The sequence below is a fragment of the Cololabis saira genome, chromosome 14 (assembly GCF_033807715.1).
Source record: "Cololabis saira isolate AMF1-May2022 chromosome 14, fColSai1.1, whole genome shotgun sequence".
Lineage (NCBI taxonomy): Eukaryota > Metazoa > Chordata > Actinopteri > Beloniformes > Belonidae > Cololabis > Cololabis saira.
In genome coordinates, this window is record NC_084600.1 from 28,475,408 (window position 1) to 28,499,046 (window position 23,639).

The following is a 23,639-nucleotide window of genomic DNA, read 5'->3' on the forward strand; positions in this document are numbered from 1 at the left end:
ATTTTTTTAACTAAGTCTCTTCATTAATGTAACTGAATTATTTTTCATGCCAGTTTTGTTGCTGTGCTGCTTAAAGGATTTCCTTTGTTACTTCACCACCCTTTATGATGAGTAACCATAGCAACAAACTATTTGTTTCGAAGCAGGGGCAGCTGGTCGAGGAGCCAAGTTAAACCCAGACCGAGATCCCAAAGAGGAGACATCGTGAATGTGGAGCAGGAGCACGGCAGAGCAATAAGAAGAGGACGTTTACACCTGCACTTCAGTAAGATGGACGAGCTGCCGAGGACAAATCTGAGGTTTCATCGGTGCAGTATGGTGCGCTTCACCGGGACATGGCTGCAGGAGCTTGTCCCCGACTACAGCGCCTCTCTGCCCGGCCTTCAGCCGATGCGGGAAAGAGGGAAAAGCAAGGACGCTTGTCGACAACAGATGGCGTAATCCAGGAAACTGCTGTGAAACATCTGCAGCCGGACACTGAACCGTTCGCTGCGAGTCTCCGTCCTTGTTATCCACCGAAAGTTCCCCAGAGTTACTGTAGCGGCACTTTCCCTCCCGTCAACAGCTGGTACAGTGTGACATCATCAGCTCTGCTGTTGCTAAGCTACAAACAAACCGGGGTTGCCGTATTTTTAAACAGAGTGAAAAAGAAATGTCATGCTTTGAGTCTTTCACCCACATTGCCAACAACTAAACTATGAACCTGACAAAAAACACATGCAACATGGTTTTCATCCACAGATACAGACCTCAGCAGCGGTTTCCTCACTTCCTGCTTTGACCGAGTCTTCCAAGTTCTGTTTTTCCGACATGGTCCTTTCCAGCTGATCGTTGGCCTGTCGGAGCATGACCTGCAGCTTCTTCACCTGGAGGACGACGGCAGAGATGCTGTCTCACACATGGACATGATTTAAAGATGCATCTAAAGAGGAGAGACACAAACCTGGTCTCGTGTCTCGGCCTCCTGCCCCTGGATGGCCTGCAACTGCTTCTCATAGTTGGAGCACATGTCACAGCGTCGGCCGAGCTTCCTGCCCGCATTCTTCACCTGATTAACACACAAATACAACCGATGATCATCATCTACTGACACTGCAACAAAACAAGAATAACAGAGAGGAAAACGCTTGTTTTGCAACACAAGTAAATTTAGACTGACTGTATCATTTTCTTCATTACCAGGTATTTTGCAGAATTACCAGTAACGCCAGTATTTTCTTCTTCCCACCAGGATGAATATCAGCTTGACTTGGGTATGTTAACGGTGCACGTTTAACGTTTAAAAGCCCCATGTCTGCCCACCGCCCCTCTGTTAAATACAGTGTCTTCAGAGTTTAACCAGCGTTTCCCCTGAAGCTGAGTGAGAGGTTTAACAGAGAGAGCAGGCAGACGTCCATCACCCAATCAGAGCATAAAGACTGATTCACAGCGCGTGAAGCAGACAACTGACCGCACAATAGTTTCCTTTCAGGACACATCTTTAAAAAAAGAAAAAAAATCTTGTCTCGTCTTATTGAGGATTGTTTTTTAGTTAGTTTTTCCTCCTTTGATCTGGGTCTTAGTTTTCATCTATAAGTTAAGGACATAGTACAGAAAAAGGACAGGACCTTGTTAAGAATTGGACAAGACATGGATGGATGGATGGATGGATGGATGGATGACTTTCATTGTCAAAGCTTTGCCTTTTTTTTAAATGACATTACATAGCGTTTGAACAAGGTGCGACTGGTTGCGTATAACACACCCGACTATAGATGTTAAGACTGAAAAATGTGGCCCCCGTTCAGACGAACCCCTGGATCTACCGGACAAGCCTCTGGCACGACCGTCTCTGCAGCATGTCATGGCTTTTCTATTTCTTCTTTTTCCGGCCCATACTCGCATCCCTCCCACACTCAAGTAGCTGTGTGTTTTGGACTTTTTTTTTTTTTTTTTTTTTAAATACTACTGTCAGCGATTTTATAGCAGCCTTTTTGGCCTCGTCATCAGTGGGAAACCCGTGTTTTTTGCTTCCCAGTTGTTTGACGACTCTGCAGTTTTTATCACCATCATTTGAAGTTCATAACTCGACATTCGTTTCCTCACTCGTGCTACTTTAGAGCTGTTTGTTTGGGAAACTGTTCTCACGTTGTGTTTAACGCTCCAATCTGACACACGAATAAAAGATGACTCAACTCTTTCTAGATGTATTCTCATGTTCAGGTCAGCAAGTCCCTTTTGGAGCTGAATTAAGTATTAGATTTAGTTTAGTTACCTTTGTCTACCAATTCTACATACAGGAATAGCTGCATGTGATTTCTTTATTTTGATCTATAAATATATCAAGGTGTCGTTGTTAAAAATGATGAGAAACTCAACATAAGACAAAAAAAAACAAAAAAAACTTTAGGTCTCCGTCATATTTTGTAGTAGATCTGAATGCATGCACCATATTTTGCACAGTGTTCAGGATCCTGAGGCTCCAGTCAACACGACGGCGTGACTCACCTCCTGCTGCAGCAGGTTCCACTCGGAGTCACTGACGAGTCGGTATCCTGCAGGCGGCAAGTACGCGGTGTCAGGGGCGTGAGAGATGCTGGACAGCAGCGACGCCGTTTCCTCCTGCTCAGGCGTCATAGCTTTGATTGCCTTCTCCTGATCTTTAGTCAGCAGGAAGTGTCCTGCCGTCAGCTTGATGGAGCTGATGGACGAAGTGTCGCCGAAACTACTGTCTGTTACGCCGCAGTCGGCCCCCACCAGGGGCCCAAAGTCCGACTCGTCCAAGTTGCTGGCCGACTTGGCTTTGTGGTTGTGCCCGCTAAGCTGCTGAGCAGACAGCGAGGAGCCGAGGCTGTCTGTGGACTGCACTCTGCGCAGGTTGTCCCTGTAGGGATCCGCCGGGCCTCCCGCCACCACATCAGTGTCTAACGAGAGCATCGACCCGTGGGCACTGTGATTGGCATGAGACTGAAGGAGGGAGGAAAAAAACAAAGAAAACTAGTCAGCGTCCTGTGGAAAAGTATACAAAGTGCTTATTGTGCTGCTGAAATGACTTCTGCTAAAAATGGCCGCTGCATGAGTGGTAGGTTGTTTACAAAGCCCACATAAGAACAAGCGTAAGACCCAAATTAAGATAAGTCGAGGAGGGTAAGTTGAGGGAATAAGTCAGGAGGAAGAGGAAGAGTGAGGAGTAGGAACTTTAAACCAAATGTGAGATCGCAGACACGCAAACTGATGAAGACACGATGGAAACACTTCAGAGGCGGTCCAGATTTTGACACAGCCGCAGGATTAAAAGGGGGGAGGTACTGCAGCCTTTGTGGCAGTGAAAGAGCGTCTCTGCAGCTCAGATGCTGAACCCCCGACTGATTCAGTCGTGTTTCCTACCGAGAGACTTCCGCGCTGTGACCTGATGATGTTGCATGTGACATCGTCAACTCAACTCCACACCACAACCTCTTTAGCGCAATCCCTGGCTCTAAAAAGAACAACAATTATAAATGTTGAGCCTCCATCTACATGCTTTCATTTCGGAAATTATATGCCCATTTTGACCATTTTTAACACAATTGAGAAATTGCTTGAGAACTTACTACTTTTAAACAGCCAGAATCAACAACTTGTATGCTCTCAGAATCCGTTTTAAAGCCATTTCCTTGCAGACTAAAAGAAACCTGGAGGTTATATCTTCTTCTATCAACTCTCCTGTCGAGTTTATCGGTCTGTTTCAACCATCTCTCATCCACTGCCAAGAATCTTGGTATCATCTTTGATTGGTACAGGACGTCTGTCCAAGCTTGTCCAGATTATCTCTTTAAAGGCCAAGATAAAGTACATGACCTTCCCCCAGTTATACCTCTGATATCCTCTTCCCGTCTCCTGATCTAATTTTTCAGCCTTCTTATTCCAAAGTTGTGCAGAAAAACTTAAAAGTAATCGTGTCTGTACAGAAGGCTGCACACTTATATGTGTTCATCATTTTGCAACCACTTTTAAAGCGTTGCATAAATAAAGTTTGTGTTATTGACTGTTGTGTGAAGAGAAAAGTCCCAACGCACTGCAGTGAACGTCTTCAACCCGGGCCCGTTTCTAACTGATCAGACTCAAACTCAGCGACAACGTCAGCAAAGCCAAAGTACTTAATTCACCACCGACAAGCTCAGATTGTTGAAGGAGTCTGAGAACATGCTGGAAAGACTTTCTACTCAACCCTGAAGACAGAGAAAGTCCCACTGTGAAATGCTGTAGGAGGCAAGGAAGACAACAGTCTGCACATGAGTGAGAGCAGAGGCAGCTACCCCGGGAGGAATGCAGCTATGATACACAGTCGGAGTACAAAACATTGTTTTCTAAAAACAAATTGTGGTTTTGGGTTTGTGCTTTTCCAAACTGTGGTAGCAAAACATTCAACCACACTATCCAGTTTTCACAGTCTACCTTGCAGTGCCTGTGGCACGTTCACGACGTGGTAAATGCACCGGCCAAAACCCTGCACCTGACATGCGACTGAGCTCACAGTAAAGCTTTTATTGGCTGTCAGACAGCTGGGAGAAGAAATCCATCACCAGGGAAACTGTTTCTGGGGAAAAAACCCTTCTGAAAAGCAGAGAAACATCCTGCTCTTTATAAATCCTCATCTGACTGCCCGTCCTACATCCAGGATCGAATAAAATTCTCTAACCAAATTTATGAATGTCGTCTAAATCCTGGCTAGCGTGCTGGAATAAACTGATGCCAGCTCATCCTCTACTTCCAAGTGCATAATTGTTCAAATAAGTGGTCATGTCTCATTAGAAACTGTCATTTCTTGTTGTTTCTGCACATAAAACAGACTGATCGGTCAGTAAAACAAATAAAAACCACAAAAGCAAGTTTGTAGAAGACGTCAGCTAGTTCAGGATGAAGTAGAAACAAAACGGAGAGAAACAACCCACAGGGACATCACTTCCAATATGAAGGGATATTTTAAAAAACAAACCAGGTGGTGACATATCAAGTCACATGACGCTCGTACCTCATCAATGCTCACCCCGAGGAACGAGTCGTCCAGAGGCTCGGTGTTGTCTCCTCCGTCCTCATCCTGCAGGTCCTTCACTTGGCTCAGTCTCTCTTTCTCATCCTCCTCCTTGAATGAAGAAACAATTAAAAGTAATCACATCCTCCCTCAAACAAATGTAATACACTTAAATTCGCAGTCAGCATATTTTGTTATGGAGTTAAAGAAGCACTGATCGTGAACTGAAACAGGTTTTTCTTTTTAGGGTTGTTTTACGGTCAACACTAATTTTGAGCTCTGAACATCAACAAACTTGATTTAAACTTTATAAATCACATCTGATTTCAGCTTTTCTTCTTCAGGCGTCACCACAGCAGATCATATTCTGTATGCTGATGGCCTTGCTGACCCACAACCCTCCCCTTTACCTAGACCCGTACTTGTACCCAGGGGCTGTAAACCATGGGGGTCCAAGTCTCACCGGAGGGGCACTTCACTACACGACGGCAGCTTTCCACTAAGCCCCGTCCAACGACTTTACATCTGTCCTGACTGATATTCACAGAAAGTTTCCCACCCCTGGTCCTCAGGACCCGCCACCCTGCATGTTTCTCATTGCTTCCCTGCTTCAATAGCCCTGATTCAGATGTTTGGATTGCCACATCAGCTCGCCATCAAGGTTTGCGCAAGTCTGTTAATGACACATTAACTTGAGCCAGGTGTGTTGGAGCTGGGAAACATCTCAAACACGCAGAGCAGCCGGTCCCGAGGGCCCGGATTGGGAAAGTCCAGTAGATGTTGCAAAGGTTTTAAATGTGGTTTTGACATGAGTTTTATTTATTTATTTTTTAAACTAGTGTGATTCATTGAAATATGCACCGTTAGTCAGGCAGCAAGTGCACGGTGAGTGGTCCATAAAGCAGCTTAAACCAAATCCAACAGGCAAAATCTCCAAGTGAAATGATGACTGATTGATGTCAGCGACCTTCTCAGGACTAAACAGAGATCAGAGCCTAAACCTGTATACAACCTCACAGTACAATCATTTCTTAAAAACAACTTAATCTAGACTGTGAACTGGTCCTTTGCACGTCTCTAAAAAACACTTCAAACTCCTCTGAAGGGGGCCCGTGGTCTCCAGACATTCAAGCGAACCGTGAAGGTCCTGGTGATTGTAACGCAGCCTCGGTGCGTCCCAACACCCTGCAGCTGGTCCGAGGTCGGTCCCTCCTCGGATTACTGTCAGCACCGAGCCCTCCCACTTTGGAAATGCTCCCGCCCGCATCGTCACCCAGCCAGACTGGCCCACGTGGAACTACGCTGACGCACATCCCCACAGCCCAGGGATGATTAATCGTATGATTTCTGGCTTCGCTTGGCCCTTTGAGTCAGAGGTTGGGACTGAGCCGACATTAGCTTTGCCCTTGGACTCTACACGTCTCCCTCGAGTGAATTTTGATCCGTCGCTACCTCAGAGCGGTTCAACACATTTGTCTCTAACCTCATTTAATAGGAGAACAATAAACGGTGTCAAATGCAAAACGACTAAAAGTACTGAACCAGTCTTCTGGAGTCATGCGGAGGGGCTCACCTGGTCCTTCTTCTTAATCTCCTCCACCTGACGGAGCTGCTCCGAGGACAGCACGCTCTCTATCCTCTGCATGTCCCTCATGAGGAGTCGCTGGGACTCCAGGAACTGGTCGTTGGCTCGCTGCCACGTGTGTTTCAGCTGATTGTGCTGCTGCCGCTCCAACTCCAGCTTGTGACAAACTGAGAAGCAACAGAGGGGCTTGTAAGAGTCACCAGCGCATTTGCATGAGCCAAGACCAAAGGAGACAAAGCTTCACAACCAGCTCTGTACCTTCATGGAGCTCCCTCCGGAGTTTCTCTGCATCTTCCTGCAGGACGGACTTCTGAGTGTTCAACACGGCCACGTACATCTCCAGGTCCGTGCGGCATGACTTCTCCGCTTCCAGAACATGGTTGAGCTCTTTGACCTGTAAAGACGCGTGGTTAATGACCCTTGAAGCTGTAGATCCAGAACAAATGCAGGAACCGACCGACAGATGCTCCAGGTCACTCTTCTTTGACTAAGACTGATGATTTTGGCCAAATTAAAACACACAAAAAAAAACTGCTTTTGTCAGAAATTTCAGCAGATTTTCATTTTCTAAATCTGACCTGAAGAAGTTTGAGGTGAGCGCTGTCCAAACAACAAGGACACCGTTTAAATGAAGGAGAAAAATAGACAAATATATTTTTCTCCCCATCCAATTATAAAAATCTGCTTCTTTTGTTCTTCAGTTTTATTCTGAAGTTGGAAGTGTGGAGGGTCGTGGGTCACATCAATAGAAGTTGATGCTTTGGGGGCTTTTGTTTGCCTTTCTATTAGCTTTCTTTAACATATGGTTTAACTGAAGTATTTCTACATCCTGTTCAGTCCACCTCTCCTCCTTTTCTTATCTCTGTATGCTGGAAGTCCCTCCGGGTATGAAGTGCACCTAATGAATTAAATTACCTTAAATCTTGGCAGGCCGAGTTTAACACCAACTTCCTGCATCATTTATGTGCTGTAAAACTTTGTGCTGGTGGCCATTTAACCTCATAAGAATCAATCTCCCCCAGCAAAGCAGTACTTTGAAGCCAACGGACCTTGGAGGCCTCCAGCTCCTTCACCCTGTCCTCGGCTGTGCTCAGCTTGGCCTTCAAGGCTGCGATCTCCTTCTCCATGGGCATCACCACTGACCGCAGCTTCTCTGCATCCTCCTGAGCCTTTAAGAGAGTCACACAGTCTTGTTACAAATGTACACAGCAAAGTCCTGCACAGACTGCATTTCACCACAGGAAGCATGTCCCTTTCAAAATAAAAGGATCTGGGATGGTACTCGTTTCCATGTGTGTTCATCTGTACAGCCACAAGTAGGTTTATTCTTCGATAAAATATGTCGGACAGAAACATCAACTTGTATTTTTCCTCCCGGGTATGTAGAAAATGTTCTTGTAGACAGACAGGAGTCAATGTTAGTTCTGCTGCTGAAAGGCTGCATTCAGTTCCTCGACAATAAACAGATCAAATCAGGCTATTTGAGAAGAATCATTATATCATTAGTTATGTCCTGCGTTATAAAGTGATCAATAAATCATCTGCTAATGAGCCATCAGGCTACCAGGATGGGAGGGATCATGTAACTCCCCACTGGGATCGTATTAACCATTTCAGAACCACCAGTTGGATCTTTTTCAAATTGTTAAGAAAAAAAGAGGCAAATATCACTTATCTTTCCATTTTCCAATTTCTAGCAAAAACATGTAAATAATGGACAAATGTAAAAAACTTTTCAAAAGTGGCAAAGATGCACCAGGGATGATGCCCGCTTACATCTTTATACTTTCACAATAAGTAATTAAAACATTCAGGGAATTAAAAAAAGAAAGAAATATTCAGAAAAAAAGTACAAGAAAAATAAAATGAAAGTGCAAAAAAGGTTTGTTACCTGCTCTTCTTATCATAACTTAATTAGAGAGCATGTCTTCATGAACATGGTTTACTGCAAGTTTTTTTGTCTTTTTAACTATCAGAGGAACAATATTAATATAAGGCAATAAATGAATATTACACACTGAACTGAAAGCTGATTTTACACGTCCAGCTTCTCGGTGGAAAGGAAAAGCTGAATTAACTCGTTCTGAGATTCAATTGGATAAAAAAATTCTGAAAGGAATATTTTTTATGCTTAATTATGAACTTCAAGCTGAAATGAGGAACAATGCACTGCCCTTTTCCAACGCCACTTCCTGTTTACTCCAGTTCTCAACAATGACTCAGATCCCACCAGACAGCAGACATGACTTTGCAGAGCCTTTATCAAACTTCCTTTTAACATAAGAGACCGGTTGCTCTTTGACCCGATGGATTTTTGCCAAACAGAATCAAGTTGTGGGGGGGGAGAGGGGGGGGCACATGTACTCAGATCTAATATTGATCTGATATCCTTTGTTTGTTTCTTCTCCTCTGCAGCCATATCGAACAGAGATCCGGTCTGTGTTGCTCTGTTTGAGGGAAGTTATGTGCATTCCTCCCAGATCCATGCAGCCCCATTTATCATCTTTACTAAAAGGACACTAGAAAGAATCTGCTGTTTTACAAGGATTAGGGTCGGGGGATACAAATCTTTAAAGGAAACCAAGAGCTCCACTATGAATACTGGACTCCGTCTGCAGAACTCGGTGTGCGGTCCAGCTGGCTCAGGCTCCCGGTACATAGCAATCTGCTCTCTGGTATTTCATCTCTCTTTCTTTTTTTTTTTTCCTTCTAGATCCGGGAAGGAAACTTAAGAAAAACACAAAAACTTATGATACATCAGGAGAAAAATGTAACTCCTCAAGCTCAGAAAACACAGCAAATAATCCTGCTACGCCACGAACGACAGAGCAGCAGAGTAAGAATGTTCTTACTTTCTTCATTTCATCCTCCAGGTTCTCCTCCTCCTGACCCTCGGTGAGCCGCCGTCTCATGTCGCCCATCTCCCTCTCCATTGCCTCGCGGTACTGGTTCCACTGGGCTCGCTCCTGTTCCAGGCGCTGGTGGAACTGGACCTCATACTCGCACACCGTGTCTGTGAGACATCAGGAACAGAAAAACTGATCTCATTACAGAGGCATTTCATATTTTTCTTAGAATCTTTCCCTCCAAGTAAGGAGTTTTTGACAAGAATTTCAATCTTGCAACTACGGGTTATTTTCAAAGCCCATGACGCTTGCAGATGTTTTGTCCGGTTAGGAAGTTATTCCTGCAGATGCATCTGCTGGCTTTCATCGGAGGAACACTGCAGACGGTTTCTGTCTCGGCCTCTCTTTATCAATTAGTCCTGCAGCTCCTCCGATCAGTCTGGACACAGAACTGGGACCAAAGAGGCAGGTGGCCGCCAGCCAGGCGGAGCTTCTGTAGTATCCCATTCAGTTCAGATGAGTCAGAGTGTCAGCCAGCAGTATTTTATTGATATTTAAAAAGTCTGTTACGTTATCTTGCAAAGTAGTCAAATAAAATGTGTGACAGTCACGTGTCTCTTCAGAACACCCAAGATAGCAACATGAACACAGAGAGTAGTGTTATTATGTAAAAAAGAAACAGGAGATATAATCAAGCCACATCAGACGGACGAGGAGGTCAACAGAAGTCTCGATGTGTGCAACCGCCTAAAATCTCAATGTTAGTGTTAGTGTTAACTGTTTCTCAGCATGTGACGATGCCGCCCCAATCACCTCCTAACCGGAACTTCACAGAAGACATTTTCACCTTTACATTAAAAAAGAAAAAATGTATTAATTAAATTTTAGTGACACTTCACCTGGATGCACAAGATTCACAGAAAAGTAGCAGCAGAAATATCTACGTAGTTCAAATTTGCCGAATGAATCACAGTTCAGAGAGAGAAATCAAAGCAGTAAAGAAGAGAAATTAAATCTTATTTACCTGCTCTTTCACAACGCTTGTGTTCTTAAACACGTATAAAAGCGCCCCAACGTCTTAACAGCTCCATGGAAAGGTGTAAGAAAGCGCAACCTTATGTTAAAGTCGTCGCTGCGACAGCATAGTCAGACAGACCCAGAGAGCAGGAGGACACAAAGATCTGAAGTTGAAGCTGGATTTTTTATAGGCACGCTCACGCCGTTATCAGCTGGTGGCTACAAACATGCTGCACAAAGGTTGCAGCCGGAAAACATTACCTCAGCAAAATGAACGACGTAAACGCAGGAGGACAAAAACGCTGTTTTTCAACTCTGATGAAATTCAGTTGGGAATTTCAGTAACAACAACAGACGAACGGAAAAGATCAAACACCCAGCAAACCTCAAAGTTGAAGCACAAAATGTTTCTCCAAAATGACGGGATAATCTCCTGCACTGCTGTTAAGTTCACCTTTCATGATGGCCTGCAGCGAGGCCACCTCCTCCTGCCACTGGCCGCGGACCTGGTCGATTGCCTCCTGCTTGGTGTTTTCGGAGATGGTGGCCACCGCTTTGATGGTCTCGATCTCAGCTTGGGCCTGGACCAGCTGGGCCTGCATGGAGTTCACCTCGGACTGGGCGCCTTCCAGCGCTGTGGTCTGCCTCTTGAACTCCTCTGGAGGAGGTTGAAATGGATCGAGCGTGACAAGAATGACAGAAGAGGAGACACGTGTTAACAGCTGGCCAGAGAAAGTACACAGTGGAGCAAAAAAGTGAAGTATGAAGCAGAAGCTGCACTAGTTTACAAGCATTTTATGAGTTCCTCAGACTAACGTCTTCAGAAAACCTTATTCGGCACATGGTGATGTAGAAGCACCAAGTTCACAGTTTAACAGAGACTCTGCTGCTTCTCATCAATGACTTGCACCACAAATCTTGCTAAATGATATAAAAACGTCACAATTATGAGATCCGAACCTTCCTTGGTAATATACAGGTCTTTGAACTTGGCCCGCTTCTGGTTGAACTCGGCCTCCAGCTGCTGTTTGAGTTTGATGAACTCGGTCCTCTCCTGCTCCAGAGCAGCCACTCGCTGCTGGAGCACCTCTGGGTGATGAAGAAGACATAGTCAGTACTGCAATTACATGTCAATAACATATTTCAAAACTGTGGTAAACATCCTCAACTTTCATTTAACAAGACCCTAAAACAAAACAAACTACAACAACAAAAGAAACAACAAGTCTCATTATGTGACTTCATGGTTTCTGATCGCTCAGATCAAAAAGTCAGTGGTTCAATAAAATGTAAATTAAATCATGTTTCTGTTATTATTCCAAAGTAACTATGTTAATTAGTGTTTTAACTCTTGATAACTGTCATTACTAGATAATCCTCCAACTAATTAATCAATTGTCAGTCAGATGTCAGCTCTATAAGACATCTGAACGAAGTAAAAAACACATTTCACAGTTTTCTGAAGTCCAACTGTTGTCTCTAAATCACAAAACCTCATAACATATAACACATTTACAGTTTATATTGTCTTAAAAGTGACATAACCTCCACGTGAGACCAAAAACTATATCTGCCTTATATTTTCCTGCACTGTTAATATTCTTTACATACAGGATCCATCCTACGGTGTCTTGGTAGGGTTCATGCTCACCACTGCACCAGACGATATTAATGACATTCATCCATCCATCAATGACATAGTTAATGCACAAACCAGTGAAACTAACAAGGATGAGGAAAGTCAATCTATCGGGCCATCATATTCACATCCAACTATTGTTGTGAAATAATTTCACTTTTGACACTTGAGAAAAGTACACTTTTTACTTGTGTTGTGTAAAATCTGTCGGGCAAGAAACAAAATCTCTGTGAATGCATCAAGTGTAACACGGTGACCCAAGTGTCTCCAAGAACACATGCAGCCCGGCTGATCAGATAAGAATTAACAGACGTGGCAACAATCCCCTCACGCTCTGAGAAACACGAGCAAATCAACTGCAAATGTCATCGCTAAGAAAACCTGCCACGTGGTTCTCCAGCTGCTGCAGACCGGATCACAACTTCAAGTGGGTCACTGTGCTGCTGCTACTGAAAACATCAACAAATCTGACTGCTTGAACTTGTGAATGACAAAGTAGCTGTAGTAATTGCTTTAATCATGCAGTCACTTGGTCGCTCAATAACCATGTTTTTCCATACATATTGTACTTGTATTATTCCAAAGCTTAAGGCTGCGTTGGAGAAACTTACACTGAAAGCAGCTCATACCTGATTAAATTCATCCGTAATCTAAAACTGCTTCAGTGACGGGAGTCATGATGCCTCTCTCACATGCAGACAGACAAATGGAAACATTTACGAGGACTAGCAGCACGGCAGTTCAGCACATCCCTGTCGCCGTCATGTGATCTCTGGGACATATACTGCAGAAAGTCCACTACTATAAGGCTACTTTGCACAGTCGCAGAACTTACTTAAAGGGGACATATTATGGCATTTAATGTATATTTTAAACAGGCCTTGAATGTCTTAAAAACAATCTAAAGCTTGTTTTTTCTACATAAATCAGAAATCCAGCCTGTGGGCCCTGTCTCTAGTTTTACCGCTTCTAAAGCCTTTTTCTGTGCTTCATTTTCAGGGCGGGGGGGGCTATGATAATGAGGCTCTGCGCTGATTGGCTGCTTGCATGACGTGTAGGAGGGGAGGAGAATAAGCCTCGCTCCGGCCAGAGCAGCCGGCTGCGTCGTACACAAAACGTGTCCCATGCGAGAAGCTTCTGCGACAAAATCAATTCCATGGCTTATTTTTTTTGTATTGGACTGTCCTAACTGGCCGCGAGTTTAACAGTTTCAGTGTGGACAGAGAGCATCCGATGTCACGCAGCTCGACGTGATAGTCGGACGCTCTCATTCAGTTACACGCTGTAAACGGATCTTAAAGACTGATTTACGGTTCTGCGTTAAATCGACGCGTACCCTACGCCGTAGGCTCTGCGTTGGTGTAACGCGGAACCATAAATCAGCCTTTAGTCACCTCGTCTTCACACAGGAAGATTTCTCATCATTTCTTATGTTACAAGACAAATGAATCATGTTAACTGTAAATAAATCACAACACTGAATTTTCAAAAATGGCAACTTTATTGTTAAAAAAATAAAATATGAGTTGTATATAAATAACATTTATGCACTATTGCTGGCTCAAGGAAGGACCGTGCGTTTTCTGAAGGTGTCGTTGAACAGCTTCAGGTGCTTGGAAGATCTGAAACCAAACAGAAAAAATGTATTACTAATTTACCTAACGAGTGAGTGGCTCCGTTAGGGAACACTGGAGCCGGTCCGGTCCGGTCCGTGAGCAGCTCCGGCAGCTCCGTATGCGGCGCCGGTGCCCCGGAGCTAAGCTAAATACTTAGCCCATGCAAAGATCATACAAATATAAATAACATTAAAAAAAAAAAAGGAACTTACCGCCGACTCGTGTGCAGTTGCCGGGTCCGTGCTGTTGGAACGGATCCTTTTATGAGGGTAAATGTCGATGCAAAACCTCATTTTAACTGTCCCTCGCTGTTGAAACCGGTGGAAAACAGTCACCGCTGCTGAACAATGGCTGAAGCTCCAGCCGGCAGAGAGAGCTGGTTGGGGGCGTGGTTTCAGCAGGGGAGGCCGAACCTCTGCGCCTATGGTGACGTCACCATAGGCGCAGATTCTAATCGGCTCAAAAAAAAAAATCACGTGACACTGGGGGATTCTGTCGGGCGGGGGTCACAGACCTTGCAGAAATTAATGGGATTTCGTCTCCCCTCTGCTGGCAGGGTGAGGGGAGACCACTTTATATATGTTAAAACAAGAAAACCCGTGTTTTTCATAATAGGTCCCCTTTAAAAAAAAATTTGACCAACTTTGTGTTCCCTTGTGAAAGAAAACGTAATCCTTCAAACCAGGAAGCCACAAGGATCTCGTGAATCTTGACGTAAGCAAAACCTGTCATTAATCAAAAGACAGCCTACACAGATTCACAAAGGATGCAGAGAGATGACTCTGTGTCACGTGTCACTTCTCTTTCCTGCAGCTCCAAAGTTGTGGTGACATCTAGTATCTGTCAGCTGAAGCTTATTAATGCTGAATATATCCAACATAGCAAAATATGACCACAAATTGCCTTTAACTTTATAGTATCACATGTAATTCAGGGCACACGCCTGTTCAATAGGGTTTTATTAACTCAAAAGTTGGTGGGTTTTTTTTTCCATTAAGATAGTGAGTCAAGTTTTTAACCACATCAGCAAAAAAAAAAAAAAAAAAAAAAAGTCTTCAAGTAGACATATACAATTCCTTCCCCAATCCGCCGTTCAACACACATCTTGATGCTTTATAGTTCATATAAATTCAATTACATTTTATCTATATAGCATCTATTACAACAGAAGTTGTTTCTAGGTGCTTTCCAGAGACCCAGAACATAAATGCTGTTCATTTTTCCAGATATGATTCCAAGATAGATTTTTAAATATTTCTTCTCACACAAGCAACCCTTAAGGGCCTAAATCGTTCCCATTTTAAATAACTCATAGTTGCACATCGTCCCAACAAATGTCTTCACTCAGGCTGCTGGCTCACTCGTCGTTCCTGAGACTTTCCACAAGCATCATGCGAGTCAGGCGCTTCAGATATCCTCTTATAATTGACTTGAGGGACCCTGAACCAGTCACCATCAAATGTCACACACAGTAACATGATCTACAATATAAACTAGATTAATGCTGTAATATTCAGCCACATTTACAACTGACTGAGGGAATGAACATTAAGCTCTCAAAAAAAAGGGCCAAATAGCATTTAAAAGATGTATTTTACTAGATAGCCTTAACACTCGAGTGGAAATCACCTCATCCATCTTTATGTAGCTCAGTCCTTACCAACACAACCCCTTTCTCTTCCTCCTCCATAGTCTGACCCTCATCAGTGCACATCTGCTGCCTGTTGCTGGTCTTTGCAATATTAATAATGAAAAAATACTATGCTGTCTCTCAAAATGTGTCGGTCTGAAAACGCCCAGCATGCACCTGATATAATCTTTCGATTTCCTTTTACTGTTCACATGATGCATTACATTTTTGGGTGCATCTTATCCAATAAAACACGCTGGACATGCATGTATATATACGTGCACTGCACAGATGAGGTGGATATAAACAAAGTGATGTTAGAGAAATGTAATGAGTGCTCTTGATGTGCCATTTCAGGGTGGTTATGGCAGTTTTCTTCTTGGTTTATGTCTAAAAGTATCATTAACTTCAGTATCACAATCACTAAACATAACTTCTGAACTGTGCTAAAGCTGCTTAATAAAACGTGCTAAACTATGCTTCATGCATGACTGTCTCTCTCTGCTTCTGTTACACAGACTGATCGGTGCTTTTAGTTGTGATTGCTCAGTATTATAACAGGTTTAGCGGTCCTGCAGAAGAATAAACACAGGGCAACACAGGCAAAGCCCCTGCAGGTTCATCCTCCACCTCTCTGGACCAGGTTGCACGCAGGAGCGCCTAACACAGGATTAATAAGACACACGTGACCCGTGTTAAGAGGCTGTCGGACCTGGACCAGACCTGGACTAGACCTGGAGACCAGACCAGAAGACCAGACCTGGACCAGACCAGACCTGGAGACCAGACCTGGAGACCAGACCTGGACTAGGCATGGGGCGATATACGATATTATCGTATATCGCGATAAAAAACGGCTGCGATAACGTTATCGTGGGGTACTGTAATTATCGCCAATTTTTTTTTTTTTTTTTTTGTGGTCACACAAGGCTACCAGCCAGGTAAAAGCCAGTGTTATTTTTTTCATGTATTTTATTAATATTATTTATTATTATTATTTATTCAATATTTTTTCAGAGAGTAGTACAATCCGTGTGCATTTGACTACTGTGGCACTTTATTTTCACTCAATCTTTCTGTTGGCCATGCAGCTTTTGTTTTGCATACTACAGAGCAGTGCCTTTATTTTATTATTTTTCCAGAGAGCCGTACTAAGTAGCAGGCAGCCAGCCACTGTTAAAGTTTCAGAGAGTAATACAATCAGTGTGCATTTGGCTCTACTTTGTCATTTTATTTCTATTTGTCACTTATTTCTTTCGACTCTCAGGGAAGTATTTTCTTACAAAAAAAGAAAGTTCAAATAAGTACCGGTACCGGTACTATAGTTTACACTTTGTAATGCATAACATTTACAGTACACTATTTGTTCTGTCCCTCAAGTGTCACTGTGTTGAGAATGATTTGAGAATAAATGTTCTGAAGGAACCAGTGGATCCACGGTTAGTGTTTTTCCTTGCATTTTAAGAATTTTATAAGCGACACGCTAATATCGTGATAATATCGTAATCGTGATATTTTTGTCCACTAATATCGTGATATGAAATTTTCATATCGTCCCATGCCTAACCTGGACCAGACCAGACCTGGACCAGACCTGGACCAGACCTGGACCAGACCTGGACCTAGACCTGGACCAGACCTGGACCAGACCTGGACCTAGACCTGGACCAGACCAGACCTGGACCAGACCTGGACCTAGACCTGGACCAGACCAGACCTGGACCAGACCTGGACCTAGACCTGGACCAGACCAGACCTGGACCAGACCTGGACCTAGACCTGGACCAGACCAGACCTGGACCAGACCTGGACCTAGACCTGGACCAGACCTGGACCAGACCTGGAGATCAGACCTGGACCAGACCTGGGCCAGACCAGACCTGGACCAGACCTGGACCGGACCAGAACCGGACCAGACCTGGACCAGACCTGGAGACCAGACCAGACCTGGACCAGACCTGGACCAGACCAGACCTGGACCAGACCAGACCAGACCTGGACCAGACCTGGACCAGACCTTTGGATCAAAACAACCCCCCCAGTGAGAGCAGCCCATGCTGAGGAGCAGCAGCTCCTCGAGCTGTCAGCAGCACCAGAGTTGACTCTGTTGTCGGTTCGAGTGCAGCGACACGTCGCCCCGACGCTGCTAGCTGCTAACGCTGTCAGGGACGCGCAGGCCGCCGCGCAGGCCGTCAAACCCGGGGCTTTTACCGTCATGTTGGGCCGCCAGCGGGGGTCCCGAGGCCTCCTCGGTCATGGTTTCCTGGGGGGGCCGCAGGCAGCTACCAGAGAGGCGAAATAACAGCTAGGAGCGTCCAAGGAAACAGGCTAACATCACAGCTACCGGGAAGCTAGCCACGGCGCAGATAGCTTGTTCCGGTTGAACTTTCAAAATAAAAGCCAAATGTCGGCTCTGTGACGTTTTTAATCTGCCCATAGGGTGTGTCTACAATAATTTAGGCAGTAAATAAATAAAATTCAACATCGAATAACGTCACAAATATATTTTGTATTTTTTCTCTATTTTTAGGCGTATATTTTAAAGCAACAAACACATTTATTGTAGGCTATATTAATTACTAAATGTCACTGTTGCGCGACATTTCCGATAGTTTCTTTCAAAGTAAAAGCCACCTACAGCTACTTATTTCCACATTAACCGGATGTATCATCATCTCATGAATATGTGAGACCTCTGCACTATCCCATAATAACAAACAATAAATGAAGTAAAGTAGTAGAATAAATAAATACTTTTATACAATAAAACATAAAGTAAAATAAAATTGCCCATTGATATTCATAACGGTGTAAATACAATTGTGTAGAAACTGTTACAGACAAAACAGGTGGGGTAAATTTCAATACATAATAAAGACATAAAAAAATGTATTTTATTTTATTTAACCTTCACTTTATCAGGTAAAAATTTGAAACAAATTCTCATTTGCAAACAAGACCTGGTCAAGGGCACCAACAGACATGCACAGACATGAAATACCATTAAAAATGTCTTAAAACATTGTATTTTGTGTGCATTCTTTCATATCTCTGGCTTTAAGAACCTTTACTTCTTTGTAACACAGAAACAATAAAATATTTATTTCAGCAAAACTTGTGACGAAAATACAGCTGCACATTAAAACTGTATGAAAGTGATCGAATATCCAACTTGTATATGCAATAATTTGACAAAGGAGGCGCTAGAAGCCACTGATGTCAAGACAACAAAGCTCCTCCACCTCCTCTACTTCACCTCTTTAACATGTGCCCTGCCCCAAGCAACCAACTCTTACCTCGTCACATTGTCCTTAACTCAGTTAATAAATGTTCACCATTGAAAAGCATTTTAAGCTTGTTTATGATGACAATCTATTCCCCGCTAGTAAACCCCCACAGTTTCTCATCCTCAACATAGGACTCAGCTTTTAAGATCTGAAAGGCAAAATACGTCCCTTCTATCTCTGCCCTCCTTATTCATGGCAGATTTTTGATCATTTGAACAAAATTCAAAATCACATTTTATTTTTAGGTTTGTCCAAACAACACATCTTGTAAAGAAAACAATACTTATATAAAACAATTAACAATCTTCTTGCTTATCGTCAGATCAAAGATATTGGATTTCAGTTTTTTACAATGAGATCAATAACATTTCTCGGCGTCACTGCCAGAGAAATCACAAAACTCTGGGAAAACAACCTTGCTGGTTAATAAGAGAGGATCAGTGAGAGGATGTAATAAACACAATAAAGGTACTTTTCTACCACTCGAGGTATAACAAAGGTCGCTTTCCAGAGACCCAGAACATCCATCCATTATCTATACACGCTTTATCCTTTGCAGGACCCCAGAACAATTATAACATAAACAATGTCAGGTAAAAACTCCTCCAGAAGGAGACCAACCTGAAGCCAAAGAGTGGCAAGAAAAACTTGGGAAGAAACCTAGATGAAGACCAGCCAGGTATAGCAGCAAAAGAGAGATAGGAAAGGGAGGATGAAGAACAGAGAGGGTAGAGACAGATATATTGTCAAAAGTACAAGAGAGTGTCACAGGTGTGGTTGTTGAGGACCCAAATGCAGGAGAGCAGGAGGCAGGAGTTCGCAACAAAACAGGATTTATTGAGCAAAAACAAAACCAAAAACGCTGCTGGGCAGGATCAAAAGCAGAACAAAAACTGGAATCCAAAAACGACGAGGAGACATGGAGGGAGCAAACAGTACGGACCGACAGGGAACAAAGGAATTACAAGACCAGATATACACAGGGGATAACGAGACACGACGAGACACAGGTGCAGACACAATCAGGGCAAATGGGAAACAGGAGGGACAGAACTGAAACTCAAACTGGGGGGAAGTGTCAAACCCTGACAGACAGCTTATATATTACTATGAATTATCCGTTAACTGGAGAACTAAGAGTTCTATGTACATGTGACTGATACATGGTTAGTTGGTGGACTACAGAGACTACCATATAAACAGGTGTAGATAGCAGACACTGAGGTGGTCAGAGGGTGGGACTGCAGGCCAGCATGTAGCTCCTGAAGCTCTGGCCTGCAAACATGCACAGAAGAGAAAAGGAGGGGGCAGACCAGCACAACAAATTACAAGAAGGATGATGGTGATGAGATAGTTCTGTAGATCCCCTTTCTGGAGGATCTCCTGTAGAGGTCTGAAGAATCTCCTTTAGCGTCTGTGTTACAGCAGCACCCCACAACTGTAGAGTATTTCTGCAGATGACAGGATTCTGATTTCCTAGGCAAGTTTATACATTACATTTCAGCATTGCTGTAATTCAAGGTGCTTTACATAATAAATATATGAAAAGTGAATAGAAGGGAGAAAAAAAGTCACAGTGCAGTGGCAGAATAAAGAAGAGTTAAACAAGAGTTACAATTGATAACTCTAATTAACAGTTGAAATCTAAATTCAGATGGTTAAAATAATTCATCAAAGGCAGCTGTAAACAAATGGGTTTTTAACATGATTTAAAGGAACTGAGGGTTTCAGCATTCCTGCAGTTTTCTGGAAGTTTGTTCCAGATCTGTGGAGCATAGAAGCTGAACGCTGCTTCTCCATGTTTAGTTTGGTTCTGGGGACACAGAGCAGACCTGAACCAGAAGACCTGAGAGGTCTGGATGATTGCTATGGCAACAACACGTCCCTGATGTACTTTTGCCCTAAACCATTCAGTGATTTATAAACTAACATAAATATTTTTAAGTCTATTCTCTGAGGTATAGGGAGCCAGTGTAAAGACCTCAGAACTGGAGTGATGTGGTCCACTTTCTTAGTCCTGGTGAGAACGCGTACTGGAAGTCTGAGGTGTACAGCATGAAGAGGAGTGGTGAGAGTACAGTTCCCTGTGGTACTCCTGTGCTGCTGACCACCCAGTCGGACATACAACCGTTCAGTCTCACTAACTGGGATCTGTTTGTCAGGTAGTCAGTCATCCAGGTGATGGTGGAGGTGTCCACCTGTGTCTGCTGGAGGTAATAGATCTGCCTGCTCCATCCAGACAACTGTGGGTTAATTGAAGCACTTCTATGATGGCGTCTTCAAGTCCAACTCCACAGCAATAAGCAAACTGCAGTGGGTCCTGGGTCTATAGTCATTAGGGAAAGATGGATGAGGTATTTTTGGTGCTGGAACAAGGCTGGACGTCTTCTGCAGCACTGGAACCTTCTGGTTCAGGCTGAGGTTTAAGATGTGTTGCAGAATCCCACATAGCTGGTCCGAACAGGCTTTCAAGACTCTGGAACTGACGCCATTTGGGCCTATAGCCTAGTTCCAGTTCAGTCTCTCCAGTTGCCTCTTCACCTGATTGGTAGAGACAGACAAGTGGGAGGGGCAACAATGAAACAGCCCCAAGATCCATGACTTGGCTGAGATGGCTGCGATGTAATAGGGAAGCTGGGGGTCAGGGGAGGACTCTTTCAGGTCACTAGCAGTCCATTACCAGAGGAAAGCACCTGCCGGTTCTGGTGGGGATGCTGACGTCCTCACAGAAGCTGATATACATGTAGTCAGTCCCACCCAGTCATGGCAGTGATGTCATCACCATGTGGCCCCCAGATTTCTTCCGAGTCTGTTCTGTAGCCTCAAAACAGTCCTGCAGACTTATAATATAGTTTAAATGAACTTGTGGAGTACAAGTTTCTTATGGGATGTACATTTTTCAGTATGCTTCTCTGACTTTCAGGCAAAACGCCCACATGCTGTGGTCAGTGAAGCGTAGCAGAGGGTGGGGACAGTACAGTTCCCGGCTTATCACTTGACTTATGAAGAAAGTGAGCAGCTGTCATGCAGAATTTCACCAAATGAAGACCGCTGTCGTATAATGCTATCCACTTTCACATTCCCTTTTCCAAGAGACTAGCGCAACACCCTTACGCAGGCTTCGAGCCGTCAGCTGTTTTCTGAAAAGGTAAGGTATTTTCTGACTATTTGAGCATCAAAATTGACTTCTGGACTGAGCTGAAACTTCATTAATAGGACTGAATAATACAAAATAATAATAAAAAGTCTGGCTCTTGAATGAAATGACTCACAATATCCAGCTAGATGTATTTGCAAGTGTGCAAGGAAGCCAGTGCAGGCCGAGGATGTGAGAAATTAAGATAAACATTAAAAAAAAAACATTTCTATCATCCTGCTGGCAGCGATAGAGCACAGGGACAGAAATGTGTCGTTCCAGCTGGAGTAAACAGTTCATTCTTTGCAAGTGCGGGCCTCAGAAACCTGCACTCACCGACTACCCGGCAGTAGAATTATCTGTCAGCGTCACATTTTTCTTGCTGGCAGCGCAGGAAGCAGACGTCTTCCTCAGCAGAGTCCCTGGAGGTCATCAGCAGACATGTTGGATTCTCAGAAACTTAATGTAAATACAAAAATAACTTTTAACACTTAGTCAACAGACGAAAAGAGGAAGTGGTGAACGGTCTGCTTTCCAACCCTCAGCCCTGTATACTGAAAAGCAGCGGCTGCAGTGAAGTCCAACTTTAATGTCGTGCTATTGTTTTCTGATTTTTCTTCATGTTTTTTTAATGGTTTCTTTTCTTTTCGACCGTGTTTGATTTTTAGGAGTCACCATGTCTCTTGTACGCCAATATATCTGGTTGTTGGTGATACTCGGGGTGATTTTGTTCTCCCTGGTCATTGGCCTTATATTCCTGCTCATCAACAAGTGCATATCCAGACAAGGTAAGTTCAATCGCCCCCTGGCACATCTGTCAGCAGCAGCATTTGCATATAGGCAGCTAAATCTTTGACAAACCATTTCCTCTTTTTTCACACGTAGCACTTTTTCCTCTCAGTTAGAATTTGCGTACATTTAGATCTCGTTTGGGCCGATTAGACCTAACAGAGCCCTGTTTCTTCATCTCATTTCAACAACAGTTAATAACTCACATTTAAAGTCACTCATGTTACATTTTTGACAGCTTTAAACAAGAACAACCTCTCAGATTTATACAGCTTTTGTTTTGGAGAAGTAATATATCAGAGTTGTCATCAAACAGATTTGGAGGCCAAGCCCTTGACCCAACTTTAACACTTCACTTGTAGTCCAGGCTTTTCCTGTTTTACGTCTATGGTCTTTTTTAGTTTGGATGTGCCTGAAACCAAAGAACTTGACATAAGATGCGTAAAAACAATGACTTCATTGGCCCGTTAAGCGATGACGTCTCGCGATTCACACCTGACAGAAGAAACATTAGCTGAGATGCGGTTAAGGAGGAAAGTTTGCGTGACAATGTTTCACATTAACTCGGGTTTGTGTGCGTCTCAGCAAGACTACGGCAGACCAGACAAGTGACGCACACGTGTCACTGGGAACGTTTAAGCCTGTAAAAATCCCCTGAAGCATTTCCAACGGAGGATGTTCTGTATTTGTGCCCCACACGAGCAAAGCACTGCTTACATGTAATATAATAATTAAAATAGTCAGGGTGACATTAAACCTGAACAGAACAGTGGTGAAAAAAAAGAAAAAGTCTTATTTTAGTTATAATTGGCCACCATTACAGAAATAAAAGTGAAACCCAGTAGATGAGAGGAGACCAGCGACGCCTTGACTGAATTACATCCTCAGATCAAATACAGACTATTAAATGATAAATTCTATCAATGGGAGATATATTATTTATTCCCAACGAGGAACACATACAGCAAAACCTGTTAAGAAAATGTGGATTTTTGTTTGCTTTTAGCTGGACGAGTAAAACTGTTTTGACAGCACATGATTCTTATTTTGGAAAACCTGCAGACTTCCTGGAAAAGAGAGAGGAAAAACAACGTTGTGGCG

At 43.5% G+C, this 23,639-nt stretch overlaps 1 protein-coding gene across 3 annotated transcripts in view; it reads right to left on the bottom strand.

Moving 5' to 3' along the window:
• The window catches only part of rabep1 (rabaptin, RAB GTPase binding effector protein 1), a 32,947-nt gene extending 15,253 nt beyond the window's left edge, over nucleotides 1-17,694 (bottom strand). The window contains exons 1-11 of one of the 3 annotated variants that reach the window (XM_061740314.1): nucleotides 17,538-17,694; nucleotides 11,402-11,530; nucleotides 10,896-11,099; nucleotides 9,431-9,591; nucleotides 7,628-7,747; nucleotides 6,837-6,972; nucleotides 6,567-6,745; nucleotides 5,009-5,104; nucleotides 2,488-2,946; nucleotides 944-1,048; nucleotides 750-866 (exon numbers count right to left, since the gene is read on the bottom strand). In XM_061740314.1, coding sequence (XP_061596298.1) covers nucleotides 750-866; nucleotides 944-1,048; nucleotides 2,488-2,946; nucleotides 5,009-5,104; nucleotides 6,567-6,745; nucleotides 6,837-6,972; nucleotides 7,628-7,747; nucleotides 9,431-9,591; nucleotides 10,896-11,099; nucleotides 11,402-11,530; nucleotides 17,538-17,583 — 1,752 coding nt within the window. In that variant the 5' untranslated portion in view covers nucleotides 17,584-17,694. Of the gene's footprint in view, nucleotides 1-749; nucleotides 867-943; nucleotides 1,049-2,487; nucleotides 2,947-4,993; nucleotides 5,105-6,566; nucleotides 6,746-6,836; nucleotides 6,973-7,627; nucleotides 7,748-9,430; nucleotides 9,592-10,448; nucleotides 10,604-10,895; nucleotides 11,100-11,401; nucleotides 11,531-17,537 lie in introns of those variants that run through there. The other 2 variants (XM_061740313.1, XM_061740315.1) reach the window with 2 other exon arrangements.
• Nucleotides 17,695-23,639: the final 5,945 nt, after the last annotated feature.